This window comes from Molothrus ater, chromosome 1 (assembly GCF_012460135.2).
Source record: "Molothrus ater isolate BHLD 08-10-18 breed brown headed cowbird chromosome 1, BPBGC_Mater_1.1, whole genome shotgun sequence".
In the NCBI taxonomy this organism is placed as follows: Eukaryota; Metazoa; Chordata; class Aves; order Passeriformes; family Icteridae; genus Molothrus; species Molothrus ater.
This window is the reverse complement of record NC_050478.2, coordinates 65775045-65795025: the sequence shown is the minus strand read 5'-3', so window position 1 is coordinate 65795025 and position 19981 is coordinate 65775045. Positions and strand designations below refer to the sequence as shown.

The window sequence follows — 19981 nt, the reverse complement described above, 5'->3', positions numbered from 1 at the left end:
TCCCAAAAGACTTTCCACGGAGATGCAGATCCCATTTAGTGTAAAGACAGTGGCCTGGCTTTTTTGGCTGACGCCTGCAGGTGGCCTTAAAAGTGATGGATCTGTAGACCACCTAGTAAGAAAAACTATCTAAAAATGAGCTGACAAAACGTCACAGGCTTTGAGCTACGATGCTCATCTTTGTGTGTAGCTTTATGCCTTCTCACTCTGCAAACTTCTTTAGGAGCACAGCATAGCACAGAAGTAGTTTAATAGATAAAACCCTTCCTCCCCTGCTGCCTCAAAACTAGCACCACAAAAAAAAAAAAACCCCTCCAAACCAACTTCAAAGAACATGGTTCCTCTGAGGTCCATCTTCTGTAGAAAGACCTTCAAGAGAAAAATATAATTCTAAAAAATAATGCACCCAGTGACCCCAAGCACGGTGATGCCCGTGCCATGAGGAAAGCAGTGCCCATCTAAAAGAATGTAAGAATGTAGGTATGAACCAGCACCACAAAGAGCCTCTGTGTGTAACTTAAGGGGAGACTTAGGGCAGCCAAAGAGTGTCTTTGACTTGTGTCAACACAGTTTAAGCACTCTTAGATGCACTTTGCTTGATTATGTGAAGTGGAGCAGTACCATCAGCACAAGGAGCTTCACACAGCTCTACCCCCAAGCATTTGCTCAGAGTTTCAGGCAGGCTTTGCAGCTTGTCCTGACTTCTCTCCTGCTGGGGTTCTACGCCCAGCAGTACCGCTGCTATGCAGTTTTAAGCCAGCTCTGAGTTGATGTAAGCTTGTTGGCTGTGATGCGTTACTAATAAGTACCACCTCCTCTCCCAGATGGACCCACCTCCCTTTCCTCTCCTTGCAGGCCTCTATGGCACATCCAGTTCTGAGTAACTGGCCAAGGTATTCAATGGAAAGTAGGCAGGCTGTCTGCACTAACATTCTTGGACCCCTCAAAAAGGCCATGAAGATTTAATTTCTTGGCTCTGGTGATATTTCCAGACATATTGGAAACAATTGCTCCATGACTGCCTGATTTTCAGTGAAGGCGGTCAGCAGAGGTGGTTATAATCCGATTGTAAGCACTTGAAAAAATATAGAGCCCTGGATCTGAAGTGTTCAAGCTGAAATATTTGGATGCAGTACACAAACTGAAATGGTGCTCATCCACCAAAAAGGATATGCAGCTGCCTTAAAGATTTATCTTTCCTATGTCAAAGGAATAGCGTCAAGTACAGTTTAGTGTTTTTATCTGTCATATTTATCTTCCTCCTTGGACATTTCAGAACTTTTTCTTTTAACCATCCCTCATTTGTTATATCTTTCCCTGTTATCATGCTGATGTTTTCCCATCATTCCTGTGCAGAGACTTTAGTTTGACCTTGCTCAGTGTAGCAGGTTGTGTGCAGGGCTGACTGGTGGATGGAAGGGGGATAAGCTCAGGCATCACATAAAAGGTAGGTGAACTTGCATTTCCCAAGACATGCAGGGTTGAAATGGGGTGCACGAGATCAGTTTCCTCTTCTCTGAATGGGAGATCAGCTTTCAAATGTATGAGAAACACTGGCTTTACCTTTCATCAGCATCATTAGTGAGGTTGGTATAAATTAAGCTTTGGCTTGGAAAAGCAGGATTGCCATTTTGAACTTCCATGTAAACAGCAGCACTGGGGCCCACCATTCCCTCTGATGTATGTCTACTCAGCTCATCAGTCAGCAACACTAAGATATCCCAGTATTGATAAAGCAGGGAGCAATTTTTGTCCATGCCTTGGCAGGACTGTAGAACTATTATTTAAGCATGGTCAAAACCAGTGGTCTTTTCTTGGGCACTACCTCTATATTCTTGCTGTGTCAACCAGGCTGCTTAGTGGAGTCTGAAGCTCAGAAAACAAAAGCCCCTGCCTAATCTGAATATTCAAGTCAATCTCTAATCTTTCCCCATTTCTTTCTAGCATGTCTTTCACAAGGGAAATCTACTAATGGGACCAGAGCTTGTGCAACATAAAATAAGACTTTCACAGGGGAGTTGTTTAAAGGAGGAAGATTACAGCTGGGTGGGGGAGGCACTAACCAAGCAGGCTAAATCAATGATAAATGTGTATTCTTCTATACTTTGGTGTTTAAAGGTATTTGAAAAGTTGATTAGCTTCTGCAGCAAAGGAATCCTCAGAACAAAGCTGAAATGGTGGTAGAATTAGAGCAGACAAAAGTTCCCATGTGAATTCTTTTTTCTAGCTGCTCATTATCTCTGTCCCAGTGACCTTCTCACCACCTGGCATGCAGCATGTTAACACTTTCTGGATGTGCTTCAGGAACTTCTCTGCTGCAAACAGCTTCAGATTCTCATTGTTGGTGTTAACTCAGGCACCAGTATGTGAATTATACTAATTGGTTGCCACTTGTTTCACAGCCATTTCCCCAAGGCCTTTTAAATAGCCCAGAGCCATGCCACCAGCACCAGTCACTGATGGAGCAGTGAAGCAGGAAAAATATTCCTCCAAATAAGCACTGGGACCAGAAACACTAAGCCTGTTGCTTGGTGCCAGCAGCAAAGGCACTGCTCCTGCTAAGAAAATCTTCTTTGTTTTCTCTGACTTCATTCTTCCTTCACAGGATTGCTAAGTATGAGCTTCAGAAACAGTGTCACAGTCACTTTCACAAGTCAGCAGTATCAGCCCTGAGAAAAATGCACTTGTGACCACAGAAAGCGAGCTTTTGGAAACCACAGGTTCCTTTAGCCTGCTGTGGTGATCACGATGGTCGTCTCTACTTTTCATCACACAGAAAGAAGTTCTGATCAAAGGCATCTTTCAACACCTGTGGGCCTTATCTCCAAAGATTTGACAAATCTGAATAATTTTCTGATTCTGTGGGCACTGTAGCCCATATATCAATATTTCTTCTCATTGGTCTCATCAGCTCAGAGAGTGGGGACAGTTACATGAAATTAATTGGACCTGCTCTAAAGAGGCATGGATCTGTCCACTCAACTGCCTGAGAACTGGCACCAAGTAAGCACTAAGATCTGATATGAGAAGCCAACAGCACAGCAGTGAACTTTTTGTATCACTAAATGCTAAAAAGAACTTGTCTGTTTCCTAGAGAAAGGGCAATGAGAAAATTGTCTTGGAACTTGTTTTCAAAACTAGCAAGTTCCACAGAAGTCCCTCTAAAGGGACTTTATATTCCCAATAAAAAAGAAAAAAAAAAAAAAGGGAGTGCAACAGATGCAGAGCTACAAAATCAAGTTCTGTAAAGGCTGGGGAAAAATTACCTGATGCTAGATAGGGAAAAAAATTTTGTTACAGAAATCAGCTGCATTTCATAAAATGAAGATACTGGCAGCTACCAGCTCCTTTTAATAAGACTAATACTGAAGTGTCTGTTGCTCTCCTTTGGTCCAGTTAAATTAACTACATGATAGGTGCTGTGGTACCCTCTTCAAAATCCAAAAGTACCTGTGGTCCCTGTGCAGCATCTCCATTCTCCTGAGCTCCCAGTGCTGTGACAGCCCTACTTCAAGTAATGAGTGCTTCTCTACAGCTAATGGTGGATTGGAAAGACTCAGCAGCTTCTGTGTCAAGCCTTGCTAGCAATCCTGGGATGTCTGGAAGCTGAAGCCAGGGTCAGACCCCCATGGTGTTAATGCTCTGTACAAGCAAAACAAAAAAAACCCCGCATTTGTTCTCAAGAAGCTTAAATTCCTCTTAACCTTGGGCTCATGAGTGCAGTAGAAAGCATCTTATGTAAAATCACTGAAAATCGGAAGTTTTACAGTCTTCTGTTTAACAAAGTGCCATCTCAGTTGTCAGCAGGTCAAAGTGAAAATGGAGCCTGACCCTAATGACTGCTGCCTGGGGATTTTAGCTGGAACATACTGCAGGAAAAGGCTCAGCAGACTCTGCTGACTCTGTTAAACTGTCTAAAAGTAAGGGAACGGAAATGGATACTCTCAAGATCAAATGCAGATTACAGTGCCCATGGTCCCAACTTTCTACATTGGTTGAGACAAAAGTAAAGCTTTCAAGCTCCCTCTAGGTAAAGTGAACCCGGGATTTGAAACTTCTGTCTGAGGTTTCCTTTAATGCCATTTAAAGTCCATTAGATAAAAGCTGGAAGGGAACAATTTGTATTCTCTGTACACCTCAGATTTTTCTTTCTTTTGCACCTAGGATGCATGACCCAGTAAGCAAGAAAAAAACTGTCAGCTGTTCTAATTGCAGAACCAAACAAAAAAAATAAGACTCTGTAAACTATTTTTTTCTCAAATCTTGATGGAACTACATGCCAAATTCAGCTGTATAAATGAGGTCTATTACAGAACTGTCAAAGGTGTCTACTCTCTCCTTAGCCTGTTGTAACTGGTGGCTGACACATCTGCAGCTGGATGAGGACAGACGAAAATACTTTGAAGACCACAACCTGTTTTGGCTGCCCTTCTCTGCAGTGAGGAGAACCGACAGAATTCTGTAATTCATAGTCTGGAGGATGAAGAGGGTGTTTGTTGATGAGGCTAAGTGGCAGAAGAGAGAAGAGGCAAGAGTTAAGGAGAAGAGTGGAAACATCTACCACTTCTGTTAGAGTAAACACATGCAGTGACGTGGGTAACGAGAGTGTGTGAGGTGCCCAGAGCCATGGCAGCAAAGGCAGGAATAACAAATGACATTCTAGGAGATTAAACACAATGGTCTCTTTAAGGGCCCGGCGCGGCGGTGCCAAGCTCCCAGCACAGGGCTGCCCACTTGACTCCTCTCAGCCAGCTCCACGATGAATGAACGCTCGAGGAAAAGGCTCAACCAACCATAAGCTCAAAGGATTCCTGCTGCATCCCTCAGAGGTGCAGTATGAGGATACTGATCCCCGCTCTGTGCTTGGCTGCTGAGGCGTATTGTTTGGTTCGGCTTTGTCTTGTATTTTATAATATTGCTTCCTGTGTGTAGAGTTTATGTGCAAACAGGACTGGGAAAATTGCCTCTGCTCTTCACTGAAAGAGGGTGGGACTCCTTTTTTCTATTATTGGGCAAACTGTTTCTTAAAATGACAAACAGCTTCTCTCCTATGTTTAGCTTGGGAGTAGGAAGGGAGGAACAAAGGAAGGAAAGGTGGGGGCAACGTCTGTGAACAAACCAGTAGCTTAATTTTGGTTGGATGACTTTTAGTTATCCATCTCATAATATTTTTGATACAGGTTCCCGTCTTATAGATTTCTTAAAATTAATGACTGCTATTGCAAAGTAAGCTTAAGCATTTACATACCCTTGTAGGGCTGCATTAGGCCCAACAGTAATGATCTGCCTGTGAGATAAAAGGATTGTTCTGAAAACACTGTAAAAAGTGAGTTTTATTCTGAGATACAAGCAGGGCTGGTAGAAGAAAGGAAAATTTTAGATCTATTCTGGCTTCTTGACACAAGGGTTTCAGTGCAAGAGTCATTGGACAGTTTAACTTTGGTTCTTTTCTCCTTTTCTATTTCTCACTGTCACTGTCCCTGAAATAAAGCATTCATTGTGCTGTGTTGGCAAGGAAAGCAACTCTTGAGGCACAGTAGGTAACAGGTCTATCTGTAACAAGCAACCTATCACAAAGGCTACTTAACAGAAGTTGACAAAGGTCACTGAATAAGACATTAAGCTTTGAGAAATGTCTTTTGCTGGTCTGCTCAAACCTGGAAGAAGGCAGTGTGAACAGCAAAGGCAGTACCTGATAGACACAAAGCTGCCCTGGTATGTTCCTGGGCAGGGCCCTGTGGGCAGTGACATGGGGAAGGGACTATGAAATGGCAACGCTTGGCCATAACAGCCCCCATCCATGTACAGACCTAAAACAACTCATTGCGAGCAACAAGTGTGTGCAGGCTTTTGCTCTTTATGTCAAGATGAAATGTACAGCTACAGAGAGGATGCAGGAAGTGCTACCACAGCCCCTATCAAAGAGCCTCTGCACTAGCAGGGCTCACAGCTACTGCAGCTGCAGCAGGGGAAAGGCCCCGAGCACCCAGCCTGTGCCTGGCTCTGGAACTCTGAGCTCCTGGCTCTCAGCTAATGACAAAATAAGGAGCCCAGCAGCAAATGCTCACCACGGTAATGCTTCAGTTCACTCCTCGGGCAAAGCCTATAGATCTACTTTTGAGGCACTCTCTTGCTTTCTTACACCAAAACCCACAAGTTTTTGGTTTAGCAAAGATACTTCTCTGGTCAAGCACTGCTCACCCAAACAATTCCAAGTCCAGTTGGATGGAAATTAAGGCAGTTTTCCATGCACAGCTTTGGAAGACTGGCTTCACAGCTAATGAAAGAGCTGTGAGCCAACAGACCCAGCAGAGCCATAAGGAGGAGAGGTCTTTATCCACCCTAAGTATCCTTACTCTCTGGTCCTGTGCATCTCTGGAACACAGGCTGTTAGTCATGCTAAAGCAGACCAAGCTGCCTGAAGGTTGAGATGTGGAAAACCTTCTTTCTGCAGGGCAGAGAGCCAAGTGCCTTATTTCATTGTTCCACCAAGTTGTCCCAGCCCCTCTGTCTGCCTGAGAGGCCTGATTTTCAGAGTTGGCCCTGGCTAGGACTTTTTTTTTTGGTAGTGAGACAAGTTACACAGAAAGTTAAGGAGAAAAAATAGGAACATTCTCTTTCTTACAGGACCACACTTGGGTAAGCCAAAGTAGGCACTATGGCTGTCATGCTCTGGAATATTCACTGCCAGTTTTTGCAGACACAACACTCCACCAAGCAGGGTGGGCAAGCAGCGAGCAGAACAAGTAGGGCTCAGGCACTTCACACTCCTGCCGAAGATGCTGATGTGGCCCATTGGTTCACCCAAGACCAGGATTCACAAGTGACAAAACATGTGAGAGACTGATAGCGCTCTGGTCTGAGAACATTTTTTGCTGCACCAAAACTGCTAATTTTAAGAAAATAGGAGATATTTGTGTATCCATTTTTTTTTGTGGGTAGTTGCCAAAGTAGTTTGAGAAACTGAGGCACAGCAGTGAACCTGCAGCTTGGGAGGGAATCCAAATGCATGTCTATGAAAGAAGGAAGAGGCTAAACAAAGTGAGTATGGGGGAAGTAAAGAAGGAAAAATGTGAAAATGAAGGATAGAACAAAAATCCTAACTGGTGCTCCAGCCTGTGTGAATGAAATACTTCACAATTCTGCGCTAAGCGCATCAGCTTATTGCCATGCCTGATGTTTCCCAATGGAAAAGTGAGTTGAAAAGCAAGATTTCTGGCTCCGTATCTATTGACAGCAACAAAAAGATAATTCTACATTGGCAAGAAGGAAAAAAAAAAACCCAGGCTGTCTCTGCTGTCTCTGTTTGCTCAGACGATATTCTTTCATCTGTTGACTGAGTTTTGGTTTATTGGCTTGCCCCGTTTCATTTCAATTAGAGGGGGTGAGAGACATTTCAAAGGTAATCACAGAAACATAATATCCTCGGTGTTAAATAAGGTGTTTCTGATGCTACCAGGGCTGTACCTCCTCCCAAACCACACGTGAATGGCACAGAGCAGGAGGAGCTCAAGGGGAGCAGGGCACTCCCTTTCCCTGCGCGCAGCCAGCTGGATGCGGCGGTCCCAGCTCCAGGGCCAAGGGGCATGGCTGGGACAGTGCCCTTCAGGACAGCCTGGGATAACAGCCTGGCACCGAGCAGGGCGCTGCTGGGCTGCACACCACCCACCCTGCACTGCTGCCATCACAGGCGTCACGCACAGCGTGCGACAGAAACACCTACAGCCAGGCAGAGCGCTGATCCGCTCATCACGTATTCCTCTCACTGCCCCTGAGCTCCTGGGGTTTTACAGGAGTGCCGAAATAGCATTCTCTTTGCTCTCTCTGGGAATACAAATCACATCCCCTGACTTACCTTCAAGATCTATTAATATTTTGGGAAATTCCACCACACCTAACTCACTAAGCTTTCTGTGTATGTTTCACCCTCGTAACCGGTTTCCTTTCCCCCCCCACCCAAGGAAGGGTGTGATCTTGTTCCATGACTTTAAAAGGCCTTTTCAAATCTGTCTGAGGGCTGTATGCCTTTTGTGACATCAACAGGGAGAGAGGAAAAAAAAAAATCAAGCATGCAAACAATACCCTTAGAGTAAATATGATCTCACTGTGATTAAACCACAGTACATCAGAATCAAAAAGCAGATGTAAAACTTAACCTCTTTCCCTCAGGCAAGCAATTAAAAACTTAATGAAAGGAGATCGGATGTTAAATGCTAAAGAATTGAAGAAGCAGAGCAGAAGGGGGAAAAAAAAGTACGGAAAGAAAGAATCCCAAAACGTGTGTTTTGAGTTCTCAGTTTTCCAGTTTCTGGCATTTGTGAGCAGTCCTCTCCCAGACAAAGTTTCCTTAAAAAAAAAAACAAAAAAAAAACCCAAACCCTTTTTCCAAAATTAACCCTTCCTTCTGCGGCTCTGGGGAAACAATTCCAACTTGATTGTCAAGAAACCATAGCTGTGTAGACACAGGACCTCAGTACTGCCACCAACTTACTTGTTTGATGGCTTCAGCTTTAAAAGTATGTTTTTTAATTTTTTTTTTTTTTTTTTTTTAAGTCTAGAACCTCGATGAACCAGGACATGCCTTTCTTCACCCAGGTCTCTCAAAAAACCAAAAAATTCATTAGAAGGGAAAGCCATCCTGCTCTGCCAATCTAGTGTCACCATCTGGGATACTACACAGCAGCTACAATTTGGGATGCCCTGAGAGTCCAGCTAACTAAAGAAAAACAAGCTCAGGAACTCCTCTTTCCAGGCTGGTTCCAGCCCTCAGCAGGCTGGTGGGACAGGAGGCACATTGCCTGTGAATAAGAATTCCAGGGGAGCCAAGCCTGGCTGGCAGCTGATGTTTGCCAGGTCCAGTCAGAGCCATCTCCATCCTAAAGGGCAGTGGCCAAAAGTCAACAAGCCTCCCAGAACAGCTCAATTTTGGCAAGCTGACATTTTCTGGGTAAGTGTACCCCCAAAGAAGAGGGATGGTGAAGGTGCAAATGAATTTTAAGCAGCTCTGGTTACTCTGCTCAATCTCAGGCTGAAGCGCAACTTCAGCTTCATCATGTAAGATCTTGATCTTGTGAGAGATTGGTTTGGGCAGTTCCTGGGCTGCAAATAAAATAAAGCAGTATAAAAAGAGAGACAGAAAACAAAGAAGATATCTGCTTGTAAATACGCCCTTCTGTAGCAGTAAAAATTGGTTTATTACCCTAAGCATTTTAACTGGATGTAAAGTCCACAGGACAAGGACATTGATGACACCACCTACTGCTGGCTGTATCTTAAACAGAGTGCACACTTCTGGTTGTCTTGTACTTAACCCTTTGGATCAGAAACTTCTTTAAAAAGAGAATTATTGATTTTTTAATGGTCTGTATCTTCCTCTCTCTGTCTTCAGATAAACAGGTCATTTGCTTTGGAAGAACTGAGATTTGATCCTAGGCTCCTTCAGCATTTTCTAAGACTTGCTGTTACCAAATGATTTATGGTATTGCTAAAATTTTCAACCTTGCTGTCGATGAGGCCTGCTTAAGAAAGGGCTTCTGATGTGCTGACTTGCATTCCTGTAGAGTAAACCCATTCTTATTTCTCTTCCTTTTCTGGCAGGCTGATCCACTCTGACTGTGAAGAAAGTGTTTTCAAAACCAACATAAAAATAGAAAGGCGAGAATAGGCCTCATCCCTATAGACAAAAAAAAATATACAATTTTTGTCATGCTATGCACTTGTGTTTCTAGGAGTGTGAACTATAGTTTTAGCAGCCCTGTTTCATGTCAAGCACAAACTACGTCCAAATCTGCTGGGGAAAAATGAGCTCCTTAAAATTAAGACAGTTTCCACTACTGTAATGTCTAGACCAAAAGGCAAAAGAAAAAGGGCACTTGGCAAGAGCAGGCTGTGATAATCAGGCAGTAATATGCAGAGGCTGCACTCTGAGCTGCTATAAAGTGACCCAGCTTCACTGATGCTGAGAGTTGCAGCCATTTACAGGCAGAAGTACCTCTACATGCAGCTTTTCTTAGCAGTGGCCTGACTTAATAAACATTGCTCAATACCTGCCATAAATACTATTTTCATAATACAGTCCCAGAGGAGTATCTGATCAAGCCCACTGAAGGCTTGGCATAAAGCACCTTTCAGGGGCCAGAGTACTGCTCTAACAGGAGATGTCCACTGCTTTCATGGATGCTCAGAGAGCATCTGTTATGAAAAGAAGCCTCTTCAAAAGTGACTTATGCATTTGTGATTCCAAATGTCACTGAAAGTGGTTTCCTGCAGAGGTGTGTGGGCTTTTATGTCCTAAGAAGTTCAGCTACTTGTCTCCATCAAGAGCAGCCAGAAATTGGAACAGTGCAAGATAAGGGTCCTCCACAAGTGCTGCAGCCAAGGCTGAGACTGCATACTCCTCTAAAGCACTCAGGTTGCTTTAAAAATAGAATTAAACTCTGGACCCTGGGAGACAGGTGAGTTCCTAATTGCTGCTGGTATGAATGGGATTTAAGTATTTAAATGCTGTAATAAGTTAGTCCAAATAAAATAAGCATGGCATAAGTGACTTCCCATTGGCCCTTAAGTGACCTAAGCCCATCTATTGTGTGCAGAAGGCACTCCCATGCCCTTAACACCTTTGATAACAGCAATAGGACATGTAGGAAGCTCTATGCTCCTGGTTTTCTACTTTTCTAGATGCACCTGGCCTTGCTGCAATTACTCTGGTACTTATAATGGAGCACAGGCAATACACTAATACAAATGTCTCCTCAGACACCACACACAGGAGTTCAGTGTTCAGTGATCAGATATCAGTGCAAGTTAGTCTTCTAACCCCACTTGTTGCTGGGCTTGAGATGGTAAGATTCCAAAGATGAGTTTGTCGGTAGTCTTAGGAACTGTGCTCCAAAAATTTAGCAAGGTCCCAATAAGACATCATGAGACTTCTCTGATGTCTAGACTATATTCTGCAAAATAGCAGAGTCCTGCAGCCTAAGACAATAACATTGAAATGTGCTTTCATTTTTCCTTTGCAGAAGATGTTTCCATAAAGTCTTACTATTAGACAGCTCTCCTGCTCTCTGATCTGATAGGTCCCCGTCGATGAGGTATTTTGATAGTATGGCACTGTTTGGAATCAGTAGAGTTGAGTCAAGATACCTCTAGGCCAAGTAAGATTCTAACGTGCAACCTGCAACCTCTAGCAGGACCTCAAAAGCAAGAGTAAAACCCTCCCAGACAAGTATCTAATGCCTCTTGCTCTATCTAGAATCGAATGGAACAATCAATAAAATAAGGAAGGCTGTTCATTTGGTAGTTCTGCTTCCCCATCAAACACTAGGAACTACTGGACAGAGACAGATTAGGCTGCCAGTTTCTGATTCAATTGATTCACAGCTACATTACTCAGGAGCAGCTGTTAGCATAAAAAGACACAAGTTTAGAAATCAGGTAAAAAACCTGCATGCTGTTGGCTGCAATGCTTTGTGATGGCTCTTATTCTTCCTCTGAAATAAGCACTGTAACGCCCCTAAGCCTCAGCAGCTCCATTATAAAACAGAAGTAAAAGCACTCTGCTGTCCTACCAAGACTTTGGTAGGGCAAGTGGACACAATTGTGCACTCAATTGTGTGTTGAGTTTCTCAGCTACCCTGGGGCAGTGGGGCACTCTCCTCTATTAAGTATACAAATATAAATCTACAGGGGGAGTACGGGAGGGGAAGGAGGGCACACAGAGGCTACAGCCAGAACTGAGAATGACAGTGGCCCTCCAAGCTTTATGAAGCGGACAGTCCTTCTGGCTACATCTCACTGGTGTTGCTGCTGACTTGGGTCTGACCCTGCTGGACCTCAGCCACCTCATCCTGTAGGTGCACAGGTGAGAGAAAAATCATGAAACTTCCATTCTAAACTCATTGCAGTAAAAGAGACGGCACAAACTTGGACAGGTTTTCCCCTTGTCAGTTTGTTCTTCTCCTAACTACATTTTACAAGACTTTACAGTTCCTATTTACTTCTGAGTTAGATTGCCACCCTGTGATTGCTGAGATACTGAAAAAAAAAGTGAAACGAAGAGGCAGAAGGAATAAATGAAACAGAGAGGATTTGGTTAATAAAGTACAGACAGTTCTTTTCCTTTTACATGGTCCAACACTCAAAGTCTTTCATTGCCAGGGTTACAAGCAGCTTTTCACAAGCACTTCTGGTTGGGAATATTGTATTTCTTCCCAGGGACACTATTTTGTTTGTCTTGGCGTGCAGACATTGTAATCAAGTCTATATATTACAGGACTGTGCCTTAGCACAAATGGCAGGCATTTCGAACCCTATTTAGGTTTCTTCCTTGCCCAACAAATTATCTAAAAATAGATAATCAAGACCTCATACTTCACATCTACGTCATTCCTTTTGGCTTAAATGAGGTAAGGAATGCAGGGTTTTTTTCCTCTCCTCTTTCACCGTTTGGAAGTTTTAGTAAACAGACAAATCCCCTTTTCTTCCTTCCTTCCCCCTCTTATTTTGTCTTCCATGTGAACAGCCACCCAGCTACAAAAGCCTTGTTATGATAATGTCTTCTCCCTTTTGCTTCTGTTGCACTTTTATTGCCCGAGATAAGAGTGCAGGAATTGGGAGCCAGATACACCCTCTCCCATCCATGTCCTTCCCTCATCATGGAAACCCACTGGAATTTCTGTTGCTACAGAGTACGTTGTAGCTATCTGTAACTGCTCCATCCTTGGAGTCACAGCCTGTGTTTGGTTTCAGAAAAGGCTGACCCTACTCCTGGACTACAGAACACTGGAATGGAGTCCTGTGAGAACTTGATGGGGCGCAGTTTTATTGTACATGGGGATTTAGCTCAAAAGCAAGCTGTTGTCATCAAAGAACTGAAGTGTTGCCCTCATGCAACTGCACCCCAACAGGAATTACTTCTGAAAGCAGTTTTTAGACAAGCAGGACTAAGAAGTGCTCCAAACCAACACAAGTATTTCTTATGCTTAACCTTTCCCATCTTTCCATAGCTCAGTTAAAATAACTTCTGTGTTCTCAGTCATTTAAGTAGTACATGAATGGGAGAGCAGGACCTGACCTGGGGTTAAATTTCTCTTTGCTTTAAATAGTCACAGAATCACTGAATTTCTCACAGTCTGCAAAAGCTAGACAGTGGTGTAGAGACATATTTAAGGTAAAATTCTGAACTTGCTTAAATCCACAGGGATTTTGCCTTTCAGAGGATCAGACTTGAGTGTTAAAATGGAAAAATGTAATAGACAATAAAAGAAGCTTAGACGAAGGAAGAGAGGGAGGGAACAAGTTTTGAAAATGTCTGAATAAAAAATGTATAGATTGTGTACCAAAAGGATTTCTAGACCAGAAATGACCTTGGGTTTAGTCACACTGAAAGCAAAGTCATGAGTGATGGAGAGACATATTCAGGGTCTAATCCATGAATCAGTTCCTGTTCTGTCCTACTGTTAAAACTCTGAATTAAACTATAATGAGCATTTCAATAATTTCTTCAAATGAGGCCTTACAGACTATTACAATGAAAGGAAGGAATGACAGGCCCCAGTATAACACTGTGAGCAGGTAAACAGAGCCAAATGTGCACCTGGATGGTAAGCCTCCTCTGAAGTGATGATTTGTCCCCAGGCAGGCCATTAGCATTCTCTGTTCCTTTATTTCATGTGCACAATTAAAAAAAAAAAAAAAAAAAAGTTTTCCTATAGGAAGATAAAAGAAAGGGAGAAAATACAGAAAGAACAAAGACTGAATGTGCAGGGTATTTTCTTTGTGTATTACTCTAGGGATAAGAAATAGCTCTAAGAATGTTTGTCCCAGTTAAACACTGTAACTACTTCACATTTCCCAGGGAAAGTAAACACTGTAATCCAGCTAGAAGGTTTTTGAGGCCAAACCCCTCAGTCTTCTCTTTTTTATTTATTTATTTTTAATGGCTTGCTCTTTCTCTGTCTAGTCTTCTCTGTCTAGAATTATGTAATCACAAACCAAATCCAAAATCCTCATTCCCACAATACAGGGCAAAGGAAACATTACAGAGCAGGGAAGACTTCCCCCTTTTGAGCCACCTTATCTGTCCCTGTTCTTGCAGGGCCACTGGCCTACATACAAGAAATCAGGAAGCTGTATAACTATACAGGACCATTATTTTGCTGCTGGAATACAAGTGTTCCTTGGCCCTGGGCAGCCTGAAAGCAGTTTGTGAGCTTTGGACTAACAGTGACACTGATCTTCTACCCTCGAGTGCCTGATGTTTCTGCTCAGAGTAACACCTTCTCTAGGCAGGTATAAAGTCTACCTGGGCTGATCAGAGGTGGAGCAGATAGAAGAGAAGAGATGGATTTTATCTCAGACTTCAAATCAGTCAATTGTTTGAGATACAATTTAAAATAATAATTTAAAAAAAGCCACGGATTACCTTTGGCAACCCACATCTAACACAATTCCTTTTCCCTTGTTTTTCCATGAGATGGAGAAACTGGCAGTTGCTTTGGAAACTTAACTCTGACCTTTCCCAAAGTTTGGCTTGAGAGACCCTGAAAACTTGGCCTGAGCTCAGAGATGTACAGAAGAGCACAAAAATCCCTGCACATTTACCTGGGTATCACTGTACTTCTCACACACACTGCCACTCCATCAGCACCCTTTCACACCAAGCTGCCTCAGTTTAGTACAGAGATGGACTTCACTTCCAAAGCAACTCAGTCTCCAAGTAAGTATATAGCGTGTGACATTTCCAAAATCACCTTTTTATTGACGCTGAAGTTATTTTTGGCAGGGCAAGGAAAGTTTTTCCTTCCCTCCCCCTTTTTTTCCAATCGCACAAGATTACGGTATGTCTGTACAGTAATCTAATGCCCCGTGGGCAATTCTGTACCTTGCCCAGAAGTTTTTGAGTAATATTAGGACAAAAGGCTCTACATTTGTCTCTTTTGGGAAAAAATCCAAAAAACCAACCAACCACAACCCCCTCTGGTAAAAGGTCGCTAAAAGCGATTATTGAATAAGCGGGGATGATAGGAATTAATACGGGGGATAGGTCACCAATTTCTAAAAAACGTTGGGGTTTTTTTTCTTCCCTCGCTTGTGATGCATCAAACAGACCTCACCGTGATAAGGAAACATCCACGAGCGCCTGGAAGGAGGTGAATGAGCTCCCGGGGAGGATCGGGGTACCTGTCCCAAACGCGCCTGGCCATCACGCACCGCCCCGCCACCTTTCCCGCGATCCCGGGCTCACCCCGTTATCCAGGGCCGGCACCAGCGGGAAAAGCGAGAGGAGCTCCTTCTCCCCGCACCGCCAACACCGACACAGCACCCGGGGGGCCCCCGCAGCCCGACCCCTTCGCTGCCCCCTCGTTTCCCACTCCCCGCGGACACCTTCCCGGGGCTCTGCGCCCGGAGGCAGCGCAGCGGAGGGCAGAAGGGAGACCTGGCCGCCCCGCGGGCACACGGCTCGCCTCGGGGAGGTGCGGAGGGGAGCCCGGAGCGGTCGGACCCCTGCCTGCGGTGCGGTGCGGTGCGGGCTCCTTGCCCGCCGCGCTCACCTTGTACTTCATGGCTGCGCCGCCTCCGCGCCCCGCCGCATCCCCGCGCGCTCTGCGCGCCCCGCCGCGCGCCGCCCCGCCAGCCTAACGCGCTCATTTGCATAGCACCGCCCTCATTTGCATGGCGCTCGGGCACGAGCCGGCCCCGGCCCCGCCCCCGCACCCCCCGCGCCCGGACCGCGGTGGCGCCGGCGGGGTCCGCGGGTTCGAGACCGGGCGCGGCGCCTTCCGCCGCCTCCCTCCGCCGATGGCCGGGGAGAGAGAGCCCCGCACAGAGCGAGGGCTGGCGGCCCTGCTCCCAAGGACCCCGCCCGTGCCTTTTCAAAGCTGCTCGCCTTCACTTTTCCCCGGCGGAAAAGGACCTGGGGGCACAGGTTGACAGCGGCTGAGCAGGAGCCAGCGTGTACCCAGGGAGGCCAATGGCATCCTGGTGTGGATCCGCACTAGTGTGGCCACCAGGACCTGGGCAGTTATCCCTTGTATTGGACACTGGTGAGACCACACTTCACGTCCTGTGTCCACTTCTGGGCCTCTCACTGAAAGACCTTGAGGTGCTGGAGCAGGTCCAGAGAAGGGCAACGGAGCTGGTGATGGGTCTGGAGCACAAGTCCTGTGAAGGGAGACTGGAGGAACTTGGGGGTGTTTAGGGAGAAAAAGAGGCTAGTGGGGGACCTTGACACTCTCTACCCTTACATGACTTTGTACCCAGATGGGGTTTGGTCTCTCCTCCCAGGCAGCCAGCAACAGGACAAGAGGACATAGCCTCAAGATGTCCAGGGGATGTTCAGGTTGGACATAAGGAAGAATTTTTTCATGGAAAGGGTGGGTAACCCATTGGAATCCACTGCCCAGGGAGGTGGTTGAGTCACCAACCCTGCAAATGTTCAAGAAACAGCTGGACATGGCACTTAATGCCATGGCCTAGTTGACAAGGTGGTGTTTGGTCAAGGGTTGGACTCGATGATCCCAGAGACCTTTTCCAACCTAATTGATTCTGTGAACCTTTTCCGTCCATCCCTCCCACAGGCATTTTTCTCACGTGCAGCTCTTGGAGGCGCTGAACACTGCCTTGTTCATGTCTTTGCAATTATTTTTGTTCTCACTTGTCCTCAGAAGATGATCTTTTTCAACTACTACTGCTCGAATCAATCTGCCAAGTGTTGGCTTTGCCTGGCTGCAATTTCAACACTGATTAGACACCATAGGCCAAGAATGCTTTAATGGCCCGGAGATGTCCATTATAAAGAGTGACCATTGTAAATAAGGATTATTTGGAAGAGAGTAATAATTAACTCTGGTATCTTGGAAGCAAGAAAGAGCAGGGAAAATGGATGTGTGGTGATCCTCCATGCTTTTCAAGTTAGATCTCTTAATCAGGCATGATTAATATGGTGCACATTATAGGAATCTTTGTGTATGGGACATACTCCAGCCTGTTTAGAGGAATAGGAAATAAATTCTCTCCTTTTTGCCCGAGCTGAATCTTACCCAATATTTTTAGGTCACAGATGGACTCAAGGCTATTTCTGGTGGCCTAAGGAAAAATAGCAAAGAATAATCTTGTACTAGCAGATTACAAACATAACTACATTTCATAGTGCAATGTTATCCTTAAATTCTCATGTGACTAATCCTCTAGAGAGGGATCCTATTGCTAAAATGGCTTCTTGACTGATAAAGAATGTCGTACTTTTATCTGCAATCTCTTCTGTTCTCCAGTTCCAGCATAAAATATGTGGCTGTACTCTACAAATTTACTAATTGAATGCAAAAATGCTTTTTTTTCCCTATGCTGTCTTCTTGACTGCACATGCCATAATAGCTCATGGGTGTGTGTCCCTGTCAGTACAAAATAAGTCTCAGAAATTCGTGAGAAGGACAAGTTCCTGCTTTCTGCAGTGCAGAAGAGCCACTGTGGCTGGGCTGTAGCTTTGCTGCTCCAACCCCTTGTAGGGGTTTTTCTCTGGGCCTTTCTTTCAATTTTTGTTGTTGCTGTTGATTCTTCTGATTTCCCAAGAAGAAACATGAAACAGATGATATTTTATATGCACTGGGTTTAGGGCAGGGCTGTTTCAAGTGCAGCATCAAAATAAATGTGGGTAGTTTCAAGAGAGTAAAACTCACTTGTGTGCTGTGTCTTTAGACACCTTAATTAAGAAAGGAATTCCTCCAGTGATTATGTATAACCAGCTTACTATTAAGAGAGTGCAAATCTCTTTGGAGCATTTCTTAATTGAAGAGTTAAGAACCAAAGAAACACTGTTTTTCTTTTTGCATGTTTTTGCTCTTCATACTTCAAGTAGAAAATTAATTTCAGATACAGAGGATGCAATGGCTAAGGTGTTAGCATGATAGTGGACTAGCATCCAGATCTCCTTCCTTGAATAAACTCTGTATAATCTCTTCCCATGGCACCATTACCATGAAGATAAATGCATTAAGGACTGTAAAACCACATCAGCAAGAACCAAATAAGTATTGGAGACAAAAATAAGTAACTGACTTCACCTATATTTAAACTCAGAGAGCATCTGGTTTCCAGTCATCCCACCAATACTGGTACTTTTCTTGTAATTGGTGCTTTTTCAGAATGCTTTACAATCACATTATGAAACCTAAACACATTTAAGAAGCTGTGCCTTCTGCTATATTGTAGCTTGCATTGCTTGTAATGTGTGTAAAATGTCCCTGACTGATTTTAATATGAGGTAACAGATGTGTCAATATGAAATTCTAGTTGGTGTTCCTGTACGTGTATTGTTTTGCCTTTATCACTCTCCATAACTCTTATTAAATACTTTTACTTAGATGCCACTGGAATGACACTTTGGGCACAAACCCACAAAGTCTGTCAGTGCTGGCAGCTGTACTTTGCAACTCTGAAGGAGCAGGCACGAGAGCTGGTATTTTACGGGGAGAAAAATAGATTGCCGTCGCTCAGCACTGCGCGGCAAAGTCCCACTGCTCGTTTTATTCACGCACCCTCCCTCCCCCTCTCTCACCTACTGCATTTACCCTGAGGGGGGTTTTAATTTCCCCCAGGGTGGAACACTCCCACTCAGAGGGACACTCGCAGCAGAGCCAGCAGCATGGCAGAGCTCCATGGTCTATCCCGGGTATCGGGAATTGGATATACCTTGAAAGAGGGATTTGTAAACGTGATCCGCTGAGCTCCTCGCCTTGCTGTAAGAAGCTGGGATTGCAGCAGGCACGTCTGTGGTTGGTGCAAGCCCCCCACTGCTCTTGGTGACCTTGGCGGCGGGCGTGCCTTTGCTGCGCAATATTGTATTTCAGGCACAGCCTAGGGAAGTTTTGAGTCGGTTGCCTTGGATAATCAGCTCAATTATACAATGCAACTTGCTGATGAGGAAGCTGGGACCAGGCATTACTGATGTCTGTGTTTCACAGGCAACTTCAGCTGTATTGCCAGGATTTATAACTACAAGGTCCTATTGAAGTTCTCAGGAGGGTAATTCATGTAATGTGCCTTTTTTGCTTCACAGCACAGCAATGGCTTGATTCACTGCCTCATATTTATTCCACTGCAATTCTAGCAGAGTAGCAAATGGGTTCTGTGACTTCGTCTTGTGCCTCTGTCAGTGGCTTTTGTTTGTTTCTTTGCTTTTGCTGAGGGCAATTAATATTACTCTCTGCTCATTTGGGCGACCTACTGCTTGTATCCTGCTCTCATACCCCATCCTGCTGAGCTTATTGCTCGCTTTTTTTCCAGTCATGTCTCTGCTCTGTGTCTTCCTGTTGCCCTCCTGGTTGCCAGCTGGGGTGCTGAGGTGTTTGGGAGGTGGCAGCAGGTGAAGTTATCACATGGGGCAGCCACAGGGATTGCTTATCAGCTGGGCTCTGCGGCTGGCCTGCCCCCGCGCTCCCTCGGCATGCAGCATGGAACAGAGCTGCCAGCAGGCTGGGAAGGGAATACCCGCTGAAGCACAGCAGCCAGCTATCACCTTGTGACAATTGATAGGGGAACACGAGACAGATATCCTGCTCTGAAAGGTTACTCAAACAAAAATCCCCTTGTTCCCGTTTCCCCATTGACACAATCTGAGAAAAGAGAGACACGGCAGAGTGTCTCCCTCACAGCTGAGAGAGTCTTTTCAGGAAGGGTCTGTGAGCTCTGTGTTTGGGAAACACTGAGCTGTCTTTTTTCTTTTTTCCCCCCTCTATACAAAGGCCTAACTATCTCTTGGATAACGTTGTGCGGCATCTGCATTTCTTCTTGCTGTGATACTTGGCCAGGGGGTTTGGATTAAAATTAATTTAGTTATAGTTCCACTGCAATTTCTGAGCATAGGAGTCATAATTAGCTTCATGTCCTGTCACCTATGTAATGCTACCCAGGCTGGTTCAGGAGATATGCAGTGGATGGAATTTCTTCAATGCAGAATGGTTTTGTACATGCACTCAGAGTGGTG

General features: G+C 44.7%; 1 protein-coding gene across 3 annotated transcripts in view; it reads right to left on the bottom strand.

The window, feature by feature from the left end:
• Nucleotides 1-17055, bottom strand: part of NEDD9 (neural precursor cell expressed, developmentally down-regulated 9) — a 38561-nt gene extending 21506 nt beyond the window's left edge. For 2 of the 3 annotated variants that reach the window (XM_036378649.1, XM_036378651.1), the window contains exon 1: nucleotides 15552-15584. In XM_036378649.1, coding sequence (XP_036234542.1) covers nucleotides 15552-15563 — 12 coding nt within the window. In that variant the 5' untranslated portion in view covers nucleotides 15564-15584. Of the gene's footprint in view, nucleotides 1-15551; nucleotides 15585-17039 lie in introns of those variants that run through there. The other variant, XM_036378650.1, reaches the window with a different exon arrangement.
• Nucleotides 17056-19981: the final 2926 nt, after the last annotated feature.